The sequence below is a fragment of the Diorhabda carinulata genome, chromosome 5, assembly GCF_026250575.1.
Source record: "Diorhabda carinulata isolate Delta chromosome 5, icDioCari1.1, whole genome shotgun sequence".
NCBI classification, from domain to species: Eukaryota; Metazoa; Arthropoda; class Insecta; order Coleoptera; family Chrysomelidae; genus Diorhabda; species Diorhabda carinulata.
Window position 1 is genome coordinate 28,863,629 of NC_079464.1, and position 19,243 is coordinate 28,882,871.

Here is a 19,243-nt window from a genome sequence, read left to right on the forward strand (position 1 = left end):
AGACTGTGGCGCTGAGGAGGGCAGAATATTGACCAAATGATCAACGTCTTGCGATATGGAGTTTTGTTTACAAAATAATTGATCACTTATGCAATAAAAATAATGATAGAGCTCAAGTATTACAATAATCATGTATTAGTAATTTAAAAAATTCAATGCCAATAATTTTATTCAAATTCAACTACAAAGTACTGTTATGTCTATAAAGGATATCCTTGTTTTCTCCATTCATCTTGATACTTTTCTCTATAAGTACCTTGGGGATCGTATTTTTCCAATAAATTTTTCCACAACTCAAGTTTGTTGTTTACCATAAAATGTATAATTTCTTTAGCTGCTGCCTTCTGTTTTTCCGTACACTTCCCACATTCAGTCTCCAATGTTTCCGGAATAACTTCTGTAAAATATCAGTAAAAGTGTTGAAGTGTAATTCAAAAAATTCATACTTCTTTTCAACGAAGTTTAAGTGACGGACCAAAATGATTTTTTTTCCAAATACACCTACCAGTTACCAGAGTTTCTATAATAAGACCTGTGAGTGATTTTTTTCAATTTTGAATGAAAATTTCTTAAAAATATGAATAAAACTCCGATGCTTCTTAATTTAAGATAAAGACATTTCTTCACTGATGAGCATTTAGTCACCAACTAGGGGGTGGTAATTTTTTGTTGAAACTAACCATAGAAATCGATAGAAAAAGCATTCTAAGCAAAAATTATCCTATGGAGTTTTCTTGAAAAACTAATACTTTTTGACTTATTCGTGTTTGAAATTATGTTACAAGAAAAGTATATTTTTAATCGGTTTTCAAAAATACCTCAAAAACTTCTTAGCTCATCGAAAAAAATGTGAGAAGGTTAAATGTAGCTTTCCAAAAAATAGAGAGTATGTTTTTTTTTCGTTATAAACCTAATACAAATCGAGTTACGATTTATTAAAGGTTGGATTTATTTAGTGAACCGAAGATTTTGAAAATTGAATACGTGGAATACGGTAAATTTAGCGAAAAAAAAGTATTGGATCTTATTCAAAGAACTTTAATAAGCATTCAAAGGAGACGTTATAAGATTTTGTAATACATAAAATCCCTTCATTTCATGGAGAAAAATTGTCATTTTATATTGCCACCCCACTTGAAATTAAACGATATAAATTTGCAAATCACTTTGGTTGAATACAAATAAAAGAATCAAGTAGTTTGAATAGTTTAGAGATAGAACTTTTCAAAGTTAACTGGTACCGTTTTGGACGTTTCCTTTTTAATAAAGGGTTTAATGTATTCCATACATGGCGAAAATAGCCTATTGAAATATATTGCTTAAATATAAATAGTATCCTAGAACATCATGAGATCTCTATTTTGATTCTACAAACGTTTTTTAAGTTTCGAAATGCTTTAACTTTTATTTTCTTGAATTTTGACAATGAGAGATAGTTTTCCGCCCTTACAATTATTTGCACATATTGACATAGGGTAGATTTTGAAGTGAAGGTAAATAGAACTTAATTCCAAAATTTCAGGCAAATCCATGCGACTTGATGGTATTCCGAGGTGATACCATATTTTTACCGTTGTTTACTGGACTAATTTTATTTCTGCCTTCATAGTCAGGTATGAATACTCAACTTTCAATCTGCACAAATAGTTTTCATAGGGAACAAAATTATAGAAAGTAATAACATAGAAAAAATCGAAAAAAATAACAAGAAAATATTATACAAACCTGTATGGGTATGATGGGAAAACAGTAAAAATGATGACGACTGAAGGACATGATTTTGTATGATCCAACGAATACATAAATATATAAATAATGAGAAAATTAGATTTAGGACTGACCAGTTTAACTCAGATGATTTGAAGAAAGTCCTTGCATCGAAAATTTCTTGTTGAGATAATACAAATAGGTAGAGCTTACTGATATGACATTTGATACACCATAAGAAATGTATCTTACTTTTCAATTCTTTTCCATCCGGTGTACAAGGTCCTTCGTCCATCATGCATTTATAATAATTCAACAACAATCTTTCACTTGCTAAAATGGCTTTATAATCAATATTGTCAAATTTGCTGGTGTACTTTCCTTCATCAGCTTCGACCAAAATTACTGACAATAAAACTGATAAAGTCAAACACAATTTCATTGTGACTGGATTTGCTTAATAATGTACGAAATATGATATGCAACCGCGAAAGATTTGATTTCAACAATGGGAAGATATTGTATATAATTTTGAAAATTACAATTTTGTTAATTGATCTAATGATAGTTTATGATATACTGCTTCCTTTTGGTAAAAGTTTGATGTATATTTAATAAAATTACTAGGTATACTATATTCGCAATGTATATTGTTCATGCGAACGACAAAAAGTTAATTTATTGAATATTGAATGAGAAATTCGTTCATATGGAATGGAAATGGCTTCTTTCAGTCAACAATAAAGAAAAGTTCTTCAAACATCACTTGAAATAAGAAAATAATTGAAAATAAGACTTGAAATTGTATAATTTTCTACATATTTTCCACGGGATTAGAATTTGGTGATCGTGATGACCACGTTAAGACATTAAGGAAAAAAAATGTGGAAAAACTTCACATCTAAACGTAAGTTCCTCTTTGAAATGGAGTTATGAATGTCCATTTGGATAAGGCTCTTTCAAATGATTGATTAAATAGTCATTTACATGTCAACAACAATTTCAATATCACGTAACTTTCCATGACGGTTTCTTACAGTGAATTGATTCGTAGCTATGTTATGTCAGTTTTTCTCACCTGTTGCCGTTGTCTGCACCAGCTCAGATGTTGCCGACGGTGGACTGCAGTGAAAAAAATGCATCGTGGATGGTGTGAAAAAAGACTACAGGCTCAAATGCGGCGATGAATTGAACACAGAGGAGCAGGTCTAAGAGTAAAACTATTTCGCAGAGCTAGTTATTCCTAGCTAATTTGGTGGTATGTATCGATACACCACGTGAACAGTGAAATACTTATATTCTAAAATGTATCTAGTTTTTGTGAGTATTAGGGAAGAAATTATAGTTATGTTAATAATTTACAATCCGTAAATAATACCGACAGGATCATCCATTATTCCAATAAAAATAAACAACCACATAATACACAGTTAGGTTATAAGTCGTATGATATCGGACCAACAACGGAACCCAATATTTTATGTAAATATATAGCTAATTGTTAAATTTGTTTTATGTACATTTATTCTAGGTATTTATCTAATGAAAAGCAAGTTTTTTCAAACTCACAAGTGGATACAACCCCTTATTAGTTTTGTTTCGCCAATTACTTTACAACTTTGTATTTATAAAACTTGTGTTATAGATTTAAGATGTTTTAATCAAGTATTAAGGATCTTTCCTTTTGATATAGCTCCTATGACAAGAGTTATGCGTTCGGACTATACAATTTGCCTCAAAATAATGCTTGGAATCAGGTTTTATAATTAATTCTATACACCGAATTAGCGAGAATACAAAACTCACTTCAGAATTTCCTCCAGCGCAGTGCATTTTACCATGATTAGCAGACTTTTTTATAACTAGTAGAAAAAGAAATATAATACCCACACTTGTAAGTATTTTGAATTTTTTCTGCAGAATTCCACCAGCTCCATTCCGTTTCAAAAATTGCTGGCACTCGTTCAAAACATCTTTTGTTGGTTTTGATACAAACAGAAGGAAAATGCTCATCAGTGGCCATAAGAGAACCACCGGTGTGTGGGCCAGTACTTTACTTGTACGATCTACTAAAACTCTACAACCCTCTTCAAGCTAAAACTCTTCACTGTTTCCTTTCTTGACCCCCATTAACCTTCCGCATAATAACAGTTCTCTCCTCGATTTGCGTTTGATCTATTTATTCGTCGTTCTGTGACTTCTTCGGCTGTTGCTTAACGTGGTTTGGTCATCGACCAAATTGTCCCGTTTCTGCTTCCGTAAAATTGTTTCTACGTAATCAGTTTTGGAATTCTAGTTCTCTTCTTCCGTGATCATAATCCCAAAGATCTTCTCGGAAGCGAATTTTCCAATCCTTCTTTGTAATATTTCGCATCGAAACTTTTAAGACTGCATATGAAAAATGTAGCCTATGCGATGGATGTAGCTTGTTCGCAGCAAGCGGAACAAGCTACTTTTCCTCGTTTTAATAAGTGAAATCCAAAGTATCCGTGTCCAGAAAATAATTGGAGCAAGGGATAGTTCACCTTCCCGCGATCCTGTGACTTTCCTGTAATTTACCTTTGATATGTGCTGAGAAGCGCTCAATTCATAGTCAGGACTCTTTGTCGGTTATTTTGGCGGCCTTGCCTATTCTCTTGAATATTCTCCTGCGTTCGAGTGCTAGCAAATGTACTGGTATGGTTCCCACAATGGCCAGCGCTTTTGCGTGTGTATGTTGTATGAAAAACCAAACGTTCTAGTAACATCTACTTTATTTTAAAAGAACGTATAACTGGTGTATGCTGTTCATAACTTTCTAGGCCCGTTTTCATTCCTTTAGGTAAGTTTAGAGATGGTTCCAGCCTTAATTCTATGTTCAACCAACGTCGGAAGATGAATGTTGGCGCAAATGCTTGACGCATCGGGTAGTTGCAGCACTGCAGCCAGCCTAAGAGCAGCTCTGCGTTGCACTCTAGGTATTCTTTAATCGGTTGATTTATCTTTTCCTATACCTCTTGGTAGTAGTCGTACCCCCGATATTTCTCATTAGTCGACTGAGCGAGTTTCGAACGTAAAGTAAACCTCTAATATAGGGAAGGGCACAAAATATCGATATTTCTTCAAAAATTAATCGATAAATATCGTCGATATTTTTGAAATCTTGAAATATCGATATTCGATATTAATTTTTGAGTATCGAATTCGATATTTTTTTAAGAAAACTTTATTTTATTTTACTATATATTAACTTCATATTTCACTTACTGTTGTAATATTTTACCTGTCCTCATAATTAATTAAATTATTATTTACATCAACGCGTAAGCTTTCCGCTTTTCTGTTGAAATTTTTCCTGAATTTTCTTTGCTATAAACCTCACGGAGTCCGAGACCTTTCCAACGAATGCAAAACCGTGGAAATCGGTTCGTGCGTTCTGGAGTTATAGCGTCAGGAAGGAAAACCCGACTTTTCCCTGAATTTTCTTTGCTATAAACCTCACGCAGCCCGAGACCTTTCCAACGAATGCAAAACCGTGGAAATCGGTTCGTGCGTTCTGGAGTTATAGCGTCAGGAAGGAAAACCCGACTTTTTCCTGAATTTTCTTTGCTATAAACCTCACGGGGCCCGAGACCTTTCCAACGAATGCAAAACCGTGGAAATCGGTTCGTGCGTTCTGGAGTTATAGCGTCAGGAAGGAAAACCCGACTTTTTCCTGAATTTTCTTTGCTATAAACCTCACGGGGCCCGAGACCTTTCCAACGAATTCAAAACCGTGGAAATCGGTTCGTGCGTTCTGGAGTTATAGCGTCAGGAAGGAAAACCCGACTTTTTCCTGAATTTTCTTTGCTATAAACCTCACGGAGTCCGAGACCTTTCCAACGAATGCAAAACCGTGGAAATCGGTTCGTGCGTTCTGGAGTTATAGCGTCAGGAAGGAAAACCCGACTTTTTCCTGAATTTTCTTTGCTATAAACCTCACGGAGTCCGAGACCTTTCCAACGAATGCAAAACCGTGGAAATCGGTTCGTGCGTTCTGGAGTTATAGCGTCAGGAAGGAAAACCCGACTTTTTCCTGAATTTTCTTTGCTATAAACCTCACGGAGTCCGAGACCTTTCCAACGAATGCAAAACCGTGGAAATCGGTTCGTGCGTTCTGGAGTTATAGCGTCAGGAAGGAAAACCCGACTTTTTCCTGAATTTTCTTTGCTATAAACCTCACGGGGCCCGAGACCTTTCCAACGAATGCAAAACCGTGGAAATCGGTTCGTGCGTTCTGGAGTTATAGCGTCAGGAAGGAAAACCCGACTTTTTCCTGAATTTTCTTTGCTATAAATCTCACGGAGTCCGAGACCTTTCCAACGAATTCAAAACCGTGGAAATCGGTTCGTGCGTTCTGGAGTTATAGCGTCAGGAAGGAAAACCCGACTTTTTCCTGAATTTTCTTTGCTATAAACCTCACGGAGTCCGAGACCTTTCCAACGAATGCAAAACCGTGGAAATCGGTTCGTGCGTTCTGGAGTTATAGCGTCAGGAAGGAAAACCCGACTTTTTCCTGAATTTTCTTTGCTATAAACCTCACGGGGCCCGAGACCTTTCCAACGAATTCAAAACCGTGGAAATCGGTTCGTGCGTTCTGGAGTTATAGCGTCAGGAAGGAAAACCCAAAAAAATGTCAACAAATTCAAAATCACTAAAATCTGGAAATGGAACTAAGGATCCTATATCAGTAGATAGATAAATAGATATAATTTATAATACTTTATTTAAATAATAAATAGAACTGACGAAAATAAAAAATGGATTCTTTTATTTTTGAATACTCAACGCTCTGAAAAAAATATATCGATATTTCGATATTTTTTACGCTGCATACATCGATATTCTTCGAATATATCGATACGATATTTATCGATATAATCTTTTCATTTGCCCATCATAATTCTAATAAATGCGAACATAAGTATAACCATGGCCACAAAAGCTTGTCGTTTGGATGGTCTACCTCATAGAGAAATAAGATAAATTATAATTATTCCAAGGAAATACGCGTTATACAACAAATTTCTATACTATCTTTATAAAGACAGAAAATGTACAAGAATAGCAAGGCTCAGGAAAATATCAATTACGCCGCTCATAAGAAATAATTATAGATAGTTTTATAGGGTTCATTTATGAGTTTAAATTAAAAAGCGATACAGCCCTCAGCTGATTCAACATTCACTCATGATATACTAGAGTGAGAGTAATCATATTGTTCATGATCGTGTTGACCAAATCGAAGTTTCGAATACATCTATTTCTCTCCAATATTACGGAAATGGTATATGACTATTCCAAGTTAGTTTAGTTGGAATACAACATCACCATTCATATAAATTACAATTACAAACAGTATAAAGGATAATTAGAATAAATATGTAGTTTATTTCGATCCAAGTCCAGTTGTTCATGCACCTATGAACAATTCAATTGTTTTAAACTTTAATAAATCCACTTGTAGATGATTGTTATCGTTCTTGAATAATAATTAGATTTATACAATATATTTAATAGTTCAATTATCGTTTTATTTCTTAGTATTATTTCAATAACTGTAAATGTTCTTTTCGCGTGTTAAAAAATTAACGAAAAATTTATTTTTATTTACTTACAGAAGTGAGTATTCCATACAATTTACCTCGTGCACATTTTTATTTATATTTTAAAGTATAAATGTTTTTGATTTTTTATTTATTCGAGTCATACCTCTCGACTCTTTCCAATCTTTCGTCTTCCGCATACAATCTGGTTCATCAGGCGTTTAAGTTTGGGTCGCAATCATAATATTTGATCTTCTTAACGTGTACGATCATATTCTCGACTTTATTCAACAATTTTTATAGAATTTGCATATTTTCGGCATGTATTTACATAGCGCAGATTGCTCAGTGGAGTGCCGTTAACTTTTATTTCGCCGGTATCATTTTCGACACCTTTGGTGAAGATATCTTACTCTTGCATTCTTCAGTATGGACTGAATCCGTACATTGATTCGTGTTCGTTTGGTTATTATTTGTACATCGCAAGTTGTTTTCGTTTCAGGGCTTCTATTTGTATACCACTTAATCAAATGTCTTATTATAATCAATAAAGTTGACATTTACACATCGCTGGATCGAGAAGACACTGACTCTTCTTGTTTTTGACAAGCTCATTGATGTCAGGTATCATATTCGTTGTAGTTATTTTAAAAATTGATTGGAGATGTTCATTCGTAAGTCTCCAGACTTTTGAAATATTGTGTATAAAATGTAACAGTGGTAATCTCATTAAATTTTTCTTTTAAAATACTGTCCGATTACGAATGAATTGATGAATGTAAAGCTTCAAAATTGATTGGAAGTCTTCAAAACGGTAATGAAATTTTGCAGAGGTTGAGAAGATTAATTCAAATTTTTTTGGTTTACTGTGCCAAATGATTTTAAATGTTTGATTTTTCATCTTATTTCCCACATCCTCAATTTTGTTGTCTAGTCTAGACTCGAAACCTGCGGAAGATACTATCGTTCTCGACAAAAATAATAGGATATTTCCGCTTGCTGCTAAGAGATGGCGATACTGTCTTCCTAGGGCACGCGCTGCCCTAGAAATTACTTATAAACATCTTCATACATGAGAGTACGAGTATTTAAAACATTCGTAGAGGAATCGAATAAAGTCTAGAAGCTCTAAAAAACATGATTCTTCTTTCTGTGACACATTGCGATCGCGGGCCTTATTGATACGCCACAGGGGCCGGAAGTGGCCCGTGGGCCGTATCTTTGACATGACTGAGTCAGCTTTTTATAAATCCTACGGTAGATGACTTTGGGAAAGACCTTGAGGTGCATTCTGCTAATACTACGGTGTAGTGTGACGTGAAAAAAATTTTATTTTGAAAAATTTGAGTTGAAAATTTTTCTACATATCAATTTTTTTCCTATGTAAGTAACACGATATTCGATAGTATGCAGTTTAATTAGATTGTGTTTTAATACCTCATCTAAATATTTTCAATAAATAATTCAAATTCACGATAATTTATCAAAATTATATCATGTTATGGAACACCCTGTATATGTATATGGTGTACTCATATTATAGATCGATTCAAGTACTTATTTCTTCTTTAGTCATTAATATGAAAAGTAAGAAATATAAAATGGGAAAACTGCTATATCAAAATGGTGCGTACCAAAAACCTTGAACTCAATTTTTAATAGTTTTCAAAATTAGAAATATTTCAATTATGTCACAATTAAGTTGATCGATCATTTTATGAAAAATTGTCATTAGAATAAACGTACTTACGTAATTTGTTTAATAGATACTTCATTATCATTTGTATATATATATCAATAATGGGTTTGAATTGAAAAATTATTCTAAAAACAACAAAAAAAATAATTGAGTTACAGAGAATCGTTAAGGCAATTTAGTATTCCTTCAATTGCTACAACTAATTTCAAAACCATATGTTTCTCTGTAGAAAAGATTAAAGAGATTAAAAAAGAAAACTTAGTTTGCATACAACTTTATTTATCTTAATATCTGTTATTCCCCATTTGGCATATAATCTTTGATCCCTCACCTAAGTAATTTCCATCGGCTTAAAAACAAATATTTTATTATTTCAGTTCATGGACAAATATTTTATTAAATCAATTAAAGTAGTTTTCTATACTTAACGAAGAAGAATTCGTGCGAAAAATGCGTTTGACATTGTTTACAAAAATTATAATCGAATGGATACTTTGATATAAAAGTAAAACGGATCAAATTAAACTTAGTTGTTCTGTGAATTTTTTAAAGTGATTTCTATTTAATAAAACGTAAGTTTCTCAACCTAAAGTTAATTTTTCTGCGATGGTATAAATTTTTTCTTCTCCCGAATATATAAATTCGAACGAGATTATCGCCAACTAGGTAATGAATGTGATTATTGTGGGATTGTTGCAATAAAATACCAAGATTAATACCTATTGTCATTTTGAATGTTGTATTTTTAATTTATACGAAGTTAAATTTTTCCTCGAAATTAATTAATTTTCCGTTAATGAATACATAGTTATTCGAAAGCTCGGAATATATACTGAAAAGAGTATACTTTGGTATTCCATTGTCACAATCCTATACAAATAGAGACTCCTATCAGACATTTATATAAATAACTACTAAAGAAACAAACTTTTATAAATAAACAAACAAACAAAAAAGTAACTTTACTCTTCTTGTATACCGTTATAGCAAAAAAAGTTCATCATTTTCTTTTTTTTTTTATTTAATCCCAAGTATGACTGTTTGACTGACGGTTCTTTCTATCTATTGTTCGATTTTTTATGCCTTCATTTTCTTTCATGTCTTCTTGGTCTTCCATTATAGTTTTCACCTGCTATTTTGTGTTTCATATATTTGTTCATTACCTCTAATTAAACATCTTTTTATACGGACTAGTTGAATTTGATTCATATTCTTATTTGCATGTGTACTTGTTAGTATTATACTTCGATACTTTTCACAATTATTCCTCTTATCTTTAATTCTATACACAGCCATCGAATTCAAATGAACCAAGATTCTCGTATTTTTTTTTCTGCTGCAGTATCGCGTAGCAATTTTTTTAGTTTTATTTATTCGCTTTTCATCATTTCTGCTTTATTCTTTACCTAACGCTTTCCTTAGCTCTGATGTTTTCTCGAAATCTTTATTAAATCGTATTTATAGCATCTACTACATCATTCTTGCATTATATTCATCATAATTTATTGCTTTGATTGCCACTGTTAAACTCAAATTTGAAAAAGTTGTTTTACCTACATGGGTTCCGCCACACGTAGATTACACGTGGAATGTGCATGTGCTGAGTGTAATTTACGACGGGAATTAATCCTTCTATCCTTATTGTTCTCTTGTATGTTCTCTTTAGTTTCAAAATATACTGAATACGCTGTTTACACCACCACTACACTAACACTAACAATTACACTGTCTGAAGGTGAACTGGTAAACCTTCAGACTCCTGAAGACGATAACTTGGTTATTGAAACGTGCGTCAGCAGTGTAATTGTGAGTGTTGGTGTAATTATAGTGTAAATAGTGTGTTCAGAATGAATACCACCAACGGTTCCAGAAATTCCAACTTAGTTTCGAAACATTTATTGGTTATCATTATTAAATTTCAATATCCATTTCCTCAGTTTGGATTCTCATCGTTTACCTTTTTTATTTTACTTTTGTTCCTCCTCATTGTTTTATTCCCTTTCTTTTGTATATCATCCCATTCATATGAAGCATAAATTGAACTGGAACGAAAGAGGATTGTCTTGAATTTGTTCAGTGTTTGTATTTTGACTAACTCAGTACTGCAGTTGTGTTTGAATAACTTGAAGCTACAATCGTTCTCTTGTAGCTCGATAATTGATAATTTAGAGATCACCATAAAAGTTGTTTAAGCGGATACTGCACGGTCACAACTGCCTACATGGTTGTCATCAATCCGTTTTGTCGTCAGTCAGACTTTTTTTGTTTTGCTAATGTTACATTCGCATTGACTCAATTTGGTTTTCAATTTTTAAGCCAAAATCTGCCATCCTTTACTATTCTCACAACCGAGATCTCACAGACAGGATAAAAATTGGTTACAAGCCGATTTAACAATAAATTTCCTTACTATTGAATTAAGTCAGATAAGATCCATCTATTTCTTTCAATTCAATCATTAATAGACTCTAATTTACAGAGAATGTTTTCTTTGGTTATGAATTTATGCCTTGCTGGATTAACTTTGGCTGCAGTAACCGAAAAAGCCAAGTACACTACAAAATACGATAATGTTAATCTAGAAGAAATCGTACACAACGATAGACTTTTAAAAAATTATGTAGATTGTCTTTTGGAAAAAGGAAAATGTACTCCGGATGGATTGGAATTGAAGAGTAAATATTAATATTAGCTAAATAGATAGAATATGATAATAAAATACGAAAAATGTTTACCGTTTGTGATTTTGTAGGAAATATGCCTGACGCCATTGCAACCGATTGCAGTAAATGCAGCGAAAAGCAGAAAGAAGGGTCTGAATATATGATGAGATTTTTAATTGACAATAAACCTGAATATTGGAATCCTTTGCAGGAGAAGTACGACCCTTCAGGAACTTATAAACAGAGATATCTCGAGACTAAGAAACAGGAAGTTAAAGTTGAACCTATTACCAAAACCTAAAATAACAGACCAGTGACACGGAATCTTCGGAATAAATGCTTCAAATCAAAATTTATGCTTCAACAAGTAGTACTTATATGTAGATTATAACGCGTTTTTATATAGTTTAGTCAATTCCTTTATTCCTATATTTTGTAAAGTTAATTTATTGGAAATATATTGAAGAACAGTTCGAATTCTTTTTTACTTTTCTAAATTAATACTCAGTCCACGAAATTATCATTCATCGACAGTAGATCCCATTTCGAATCTTCAAACTGATCTACTACACATTTCGTGAACTGAGCTACATAATCGATGACTTGCTATTGGAGTGTGTAGAAAGATTACCATTCGATATTCCTTTCCTAAAAAAATACGTAGATGATATCATCACAGAGGTACCTGAAGGTACGATTGAGACTGTTGTTGAAACCTTCAATAGTTACGAACATATTCAATCAACAGTGGAAAAGAATCCAACAGATGTCTACCTTTCCTACATATAAAATTAATATGAACCAATGAAAACAATATCATCCTTGGAAAACTCAAAATCTCTAGTCTAATAGTTTCTAACTGTATACAATTTCTGTTGGTAATTTATTTGTTCAATGATGTTAATTGGCGTGGAACGTTGTAGTAACGTTTGAAGCTCGTCATCAAAACCAATTTTATACCAAATTGTTCCATTAGCTCTATGGTCTAGCATACGTAAATCTGTGACGACTGGGTCACCTTTCGAAAAGTCGTTTAAAAAGATATAGTCCAAAAAACGAGCTTCTTAAGGCATAGAATCACTCCTAGCAGTTTTAGTCACAGGAATCACAAATCTCCAGGTACTTTTTAGTAATCACAATATTTTTTTCTATTCCTAAACGTAATAAAGCATTGCTCAAGGTTGCATTGCGAGTTTGAGCATAACCGCCATCGGAATATAAAATCTATGGCAATAAGATTTGACACAAAATCTTCAGGATTCGAGCCTGCCATTTCAATTATAGAATCCATAACACAATACTTCGTCAGGGCCAATTTTACTGATTCAACTGTGTGAATACATGACAAGCTTCCGACTGAGCAATAGTTTTGTCAACAACGTGCGGTGTTGAGAGGCCAACCGATAATTACAGCTTTTGATTGGCCGAAACCCATATCTTGTAACTAAATGTTCGACGCGCAATGACTAGCTCCATCCAATGACGTTAAAATATGAAAACCGCCAATTTTCAACTTGAGCTGTGTTGTTAGCTAAGGAGCGGTATTTGATATTTGCGATAACTTTGTTTGTTTGTTGATAATTTATAAGAATAGTTATTTGTATGCCAAGGACTCAAAGTGCTAACAAAGTAGTATTTTAGCCGCGGCGTACACAACATTTTTTAGACGACGCATAACATCCAAAACTTTCTCAAATACACCGAGGAAAGAAAATAGATAATAGAGAATTATAAACATTTTATTTATTGAGCAATATAATGTACGTAATGATATTTGCAATGTCAACATTAATTTATTAATTATTTGCAAAAAGTAATGTTGATTGTACCTCCAGGTAGACAATTATTAATATTTATTTTGTGATTTTTGTGATTTCGATACAATATGTAGATGTTTTTGTATCTTCGATAGAATTTGTTGATTGATTCGTATTTATGGTGGAAGAATGTATTCTCTTAGTAATTTCAATCTTGTTTGTTATTGAGTCATCTATATAAGCTTTAAGGTTATGCAAAATCATCGAAGTGAAACTGTCAACTGTCACTCCAGAACGTCCCGAAAGTGTTTTGCAGTACGGAACTGTCACTTTCACTACATGGAACACTAAAAACGCAACTGTCGGTATGTAAATGAAAATACAACGAACAACTTTCAAATGGCGTCGTCTAAAAAAAAGTTGGTTAGGTTAGGTCATGTAAAACTTCATACATCTTATAAAAATAGACGTAGTATTGAATTAAATCAATGATATTTCTAAATTGGAACCCTCTACAAACATTCTTGTATGTGAAAAATCTACCGAGCATTTATAGAAAAAATATATTCGAACTATTGAATATATTGATTTCAAACTCTCTCTGTGTATACCAATCCTCAGTCACCAACATAAAAGAGAAAGCTCGTTTATGTCATCGTCACTAAAGAATAATGTCGTTAACCTTTCACGTACACAAAGAAAACTGAAAAATGTAGTAGGCTTTCTAAGTGTGAAAAATATTCACTTTTACTACAAGATATACAAATAAATTCACAACAACTGACATATTTCACGTTAAAATGGAATATTTTCTAATAATACAACGCTCATTTTAATAATAGATTTATTCAAATGATTTGAAAATAACAACTTTTAATAGAAAAACTTGAATTAAATATTTCTGTTATCTAGTTTAATTTGAATTTCTACGAAATATATCAATAACAAATATTGGATTTATAGAAAATTTTTATGACATAGTTTGATTATTAATTTGATTTATTTCTGAAAATACTCATTCTCTTCATAGCGTGGGATCCTTGAGAATGTCATCAATTTGAGCTTGGTATTTGTCCCTGTATTTGCCATCTTTGTCCAGATGGGCAGCTAATTCATCGTATAAATCACGGTGTTTTGTGTACATGTGTTTCAAGATCTTCCTAACCTTTCTCTTGTCTTCTTCGTCGCAATCTTCACATCCTTTGTCTAAACCATCTTTCCAGCTTTCTGCAAATGGAAAAATGATATAAAATAAATTGGAACTGCAATAATAAAGATAAGTATAGAGAAAGAGATGGAATTAAAGAATAAAGACAATTCCAAAATCTAATTGAAAACAATCATCACGATTTTAATACTCTAATTTCTTTTTTTACGCGATATATCTCAAGTTGGTACGATTGATCAAATCTATTTACGCAAAGCTAATGTTTTCTCCCCAGATTTTTATATGCAAAGGGGTAGTTACGGGAAATGACATCAAAGCAACATAACTGCACTCAGTGGCTGGATTCCTCAACCTCTATAACTCTAAACAAGAATTTGATTTCACTCAATGAGCTTTATAAGTTCTTTTATGTTGGATTGGAGTACTATTTATTTGGAAGAATATTGAGTTGTTACTCAATTTCTGTCTAACCTGAAAATCGTGCCAGAAAAATCTGTGCCGATGCATTGTGAAGGAAAGTCTAATATTGAAAAGTATTATTTTAATATGAGAATGTGTGTGATAGTGAAAAACAAATATATCTAACAAGTTATCCCATGGGTTTGTGTGATGAAAACTTGAGTGTTAATTCTCTGAGCCCCATTAGAAGTAATGGCATTCGATTATACAACTAACTTTCTAGCAGCATCTCATAAAAAACGTACGGGTCCTCTCCCCATTAAGTTGGTACATCCCAAAATACTTTTAGAAAGACAGCAAAACACACAGTGAATGCTGCTGGATAATTGAGCAGCAAAAGATTCGCTTTTAATACTTGAAGTTCATTGGTTAGGTTAGGTGAACAATCCTCCATTTTTTTATGAACGGGGAGAAATTTCTTTCATGGGTACAGGATAAAAATTCTCTTCTCCCAAAAAACTGTTCAAGTAAAACCAAAATATAACCTGCTTCAATAAGATTTGTCTCTGATTCGAAGTCATATTAATATGTTTACCTTGTGAGACTATTTGAAAGGTAGGTACACAAACATTGAAATAAATTTTCCATGGAATGAAGAACATGATTATGTGGAATTTATACTTGTACTTTCGGTAAACTAGACATCCAACCTTGAGCTACATCAAGATCATTTGCCTTGCTAAAGTGTCCTCAGTTATACCAGAGTCGGCTCAAATTTTAAAGCAGTTCCACTTTCAAAACACCATTATTTAATAATAAATTAAGATATAAATATAGAATTAAGAATAAATAATGATTGAAAAGGATCAGCTTAAGAAAAATTCCGTCATTTTCTAGAAGACTTTCCATTATTATAAATAAATTATGGATAATTATAGTACATAAAATCTAATTTTACCTTTTAGAGCATTCCCTTCACTGGTACAACGTTTCTTTCCTAAGATACAATCGACGTAGTTTCTAATAATTCTTTCATTGCCCAGCACTTGATCAATATCAATTCTCTTGATTGTTTTCAAATTCTCTTCATAACTCTTTGGAGCACAATGCACCACCGCTACAATTACCAATACCATACATGCTACCGATATACACCAACGATTCATTTTGTAATAAGTATACAAGTTTCTTTTTCGAGATGTCTTTTTGATCTACAATAAACCTCAAGTGAAAAGAATCTTATATAAGAGTATGGTCCGCAATGTGACGTAAACTTTTATTTACATTTTATTGAAAAAATTAAACCAGTTTGAAATTGAGTGGAACCTTCGTGGAACGAAATTTTTTGTCTGTGTATGTATCGGACATTCAATTTTTTGATTTAATTTGTAACTAAACAAACAGTATGTAAATATATCTATGGCAATCGAGGATATTTCAGTGCCGGTTCAAGATAATTTCAACCTTATTTCAACAAATTGAATGAAAAATGAAAATTTCTATATAAAGTATGAAACTTTAAAATATATATCATTATATATATGTTGGAATACATATTCCTATTATCTCACATTCAAGAATTGCTAATCCTAGGAGATTCAAATTCAAACTCAATCGGTACGGTACGAGGATGGTCCCAGAAGTACTTGGCCTGATCTAGAGATGGCAATAGTTGCTTGAAAAATACCACTGTATTAGAAAGTACACAAGTACAATTGTATGATACAATAGTTTTATTTGAAAGCCCAACCAATATTAAAGCTGAACTAGATTCTACTTTGGGTGAGATTGCTTCTTCGTTATCGCAGTGGTCGACCAAATGAGGTGACGACTCCAGAAATGTCGAAGAAAATCCACCAAGCCGTCCAGGATGCTAGCGCCAGCTAGCAGACATGCGATGCTGCATTTTTGAAGTGCAGCACCACATATTAATTGAAAATTTGGACACAAGAAAGATGTGGAGAGCCGGCTCCAAAGAAGGCAAAGACCGTTCTATCTGACAATGCACCAGCTCACACATCCGTTATTGCAATGTATAAAATTCATGAACCCAAGGTTTGAATTACTACCTCATGCGTCATATTCGCCATATTAACTCACTCGGATTATTTTTTATTCGGATGAGATCATGCTTTCGATCTTGTAATAATATAATAATAAATAAGCATAATTTTATTTTGAAGCTTTTTTTGTTTTGATAGAAAAATTATATTCGTACAAGCCATACAATTAATGAAAAAAATCAAAAAAAAAAATTATTGAAACTGAAAATAATGGTTACAGCATAAGTAGATATTTATACTGGTATCTATAATTAAAAATAAATACATCTTTGTCTATATATTCAGTATAATTAGATGTTTTGGTATCTTACTATACAAAGAGTCTGTAATTTGGAATATATTGTTGATTATATTAAATAGTAACACAATTATATTCACTATGACTATTTTTATAGGGTGTGTCAAATTCTACGTAACCGATAATAAAATATAACAAAGATGTAAAAAGAAGTATCAAACAATCACTTAATTACAATTTAGTTATTGATATTAAACTATATTTTCAAACTTCATTTTATATGAGGAAGCTCCGTGGCCCGAGAAAGAAAACTCAGAAATTTATTTTCCAACGTAATCTCCTTTTATCTCCTTACATTTTTCTCGGCGATTTTCAATAAGTTCGATACCCATTTTATAATAAGAATTGTCAAGCTCCTCAAAATTGCTATTAACCCGAGAATGCTAAATCTGGCGGTCAAACGTTGTAATAAGTTCGCATAACACTTATCGTTGAGAGTTTTTTCTTTTTCAAGGAAGTTAATAGAAATTATCCCACGCGCGTTCCAAAAAACCGACACCATGACCTTACCTACAAATGGAACGATTTTTAACTTCTTTGGAGCCGGTTCTGCCTATTCAGTCCATTGTTTTGATTGTTCTTTTGCTTCGGATGTGGAGTAATAAATCCCCATTATCCCAAACAACTTCACGACGATGTTTTTTTTCCATTGTGTTGAGCAAACGCTACAAGTTAGCTATTTGTCAGAGAAGAAGAATTGTCAGGCTCCTCAAAATTGCTATTAACCGAAAATGCTAAATCTGGCGGTCAAACGTTGTAATAAGTTCGCATAACACTTATCGTTGAGAGTTTTTTCTTTTTCAAGGAAGTTAATAGAAATTATCCCACGCGCGTTCCAAAAAACCGACACCATGACCTTACCTACAAATGGAACGATTTTTAACTTCTTTGGAGCCGGTTCTGCCTATTCAGTCCATTGTTTTGATTGTTCTTTTGCTTCGGATGTGGAGTAATAAATCCCCATTATCCCAAACAACTTCACGACGATGTTTTTGTTCCATTGTGTTGAGCAAACGCTACAAGTTAGCTATTTGTCAGAGAAGAAGAATTGTCAAGCTCCTCAAAATTGCTATTAACCCGAGAATGCTAAATCTGGCGGTCAAACGTTGTAATAAGTTCGCATAGCACTTATCGTTGAAAGTTTTTTCTTTTTCAAGGAAGTTAATAGAAATTATCCCACGCGCGTTCCAAAAAACCGATGCCATGACCTTACCTACAAATGGAACGATTTTTAACTTCTTTGGAGCCGGCTCTGCCTATTCAGTCCATTGTTTTGATTGTTCTTTTGCTTCGGATGTGGAGTAATAAATCCCCATTATCCCAAACAACTTCACGACGATGTTTTTGTTCCATTGTGTTGAGCAAACGCTACAAGTTAGCTATTTGTCAGAGAAGAAGAATTGTCAAGCTCCTCAAAATTGCTATTAACCCGAAAATGCTAAATCTGGCGGTCAAACGTTGTAATAAGTTCGCATAACACTTATCGTTGAGAGTTTTTTCTTTTTCAAGGAAGTTAATAGAAATTATCCCACGCGCGTTCCAAAAAACTGACACCATGACCTTATCTACAAATGGAACGATTTTTAACTTCTTTGGAGCCGGCTCTGCCTTTTCAGTCCATTGTTTTGATTGTTCTTTTGCTTCGGATGTGGAGTGGTAAATCCCCATTTTCCCAAAGATCTTCACGACGCTGTTTTTGTTCCATTGTGTTGAGCAAACGCTACAAGTTAGCTATTTGTCAGAGAAGAAGAATTGTCAAGCTCCTCAAAATTGCTATTAACCCGAAAATGCTAAATCTGGCGGTCAAACGTTGTAATAAGTTCGCATAACACTTATCGTTGAGAGTTTTTTCTTTTTCAAGGAAGTTAATAGAAATTATCCCACGCGCGTTCCAAAAAACTGACACCATGACCTTATCTACAAAT

At 33.0% G+C, this 19,243-nt stretch overlaps 3 protein-coding genes across 6 annotated transcripts; 1 reads left to right on the top strand and 2 right to left on the bottom strand.

The window, feature by feature from the left end:
* Window positions 1–151: 151 nt before the first annotated feature.
* Window positions 152–2,225, bottom strand: LOC130894273 (ejaculatory bulb-specific protein 3-like). The gene is made up of 2 exons (XM_057800986.1): window positions 1,960–2,225; window positions 152–397 (listed from the first exon to the last, which is right to left on the bottom strand). Exons 1-2 carry the CDS (start codon window positions 2,147–2,149, stop codon window positions 201–203), a joined length of 387 nt encoding a protein of 128 aa, XP_057656969.1. The 5' UTR covers window positions 2,150–2,225; the 3' UTR covers window positions 152–200.
* Window positions 2,226–7,208: 4,983 nt separating this feature from the next.
* On the top strand, window positions 7,209–12,110 carry LOC130894269 (ejaculatory bulb-specific protein 3-like). 4 transcript variants are annotated; one of them, XM_057800983.1, is made up of 4 exons: window positions 7,209–7,347; window positions 11,450–11,645; window positions 11,723–11,783; window positions 11,845–12,110. In XM_057800983.1, exons 2-4 carry the CDS (start codon window positions 11,453–11,455, stop codon window positions 11,948–11,950), a joined length of 360 nt encoding a protein of 119 aa, XP_057656966.1. In that variant the 5' UTR covers window positions 7,209–7,347; window positions 11,450–11,452; the 3' UTR covers window positions 11,951–12,110. The 4 variants fall into 4 exon arrangements, with proteins under 4 accessions (XP_057656966.1, XP_057656963.1, XP_057656964.1 ...); XM_057800981.1 differs by adding an exon at window positions 9,348–9,542 and having other exon boundaries at window positions 7,273–7,347; window positions 11,723–12,110; XM_057800982.1 differs by adding an exon at window positions 9,348–9,636 and having other exon boundaries at window positions 7,277–7,347; window positions 11,723–12,110.
* Window positions 12,111–14,220: 2,110 nt separating this feature from the next.
* Window positions 14,221–16,324, bottom strand: LOC130894268 (allergen Tha p 1-like). Its single transcript, XM_057800979.1, has 2 exons — window positions 15,916–16,324; window positions 14,221–14,617 (listed from the first exon to the last, which is right to left on the bottom strand). The coding sequence occupies exons 1-2, from the start codon at window positions 16,121–16,123 to the stop codon at window positions 14,415–14,417; spliced, it is 411 nt and encodes a 136-aa protein (XP_057656962.1). The 5' UTR covers window positions 16,124–16,324; the 3' UTR covers window positions 14,221–14,414.
* Window positions 16,325–19,243: the final 2,919 nt, after the last annotated feature.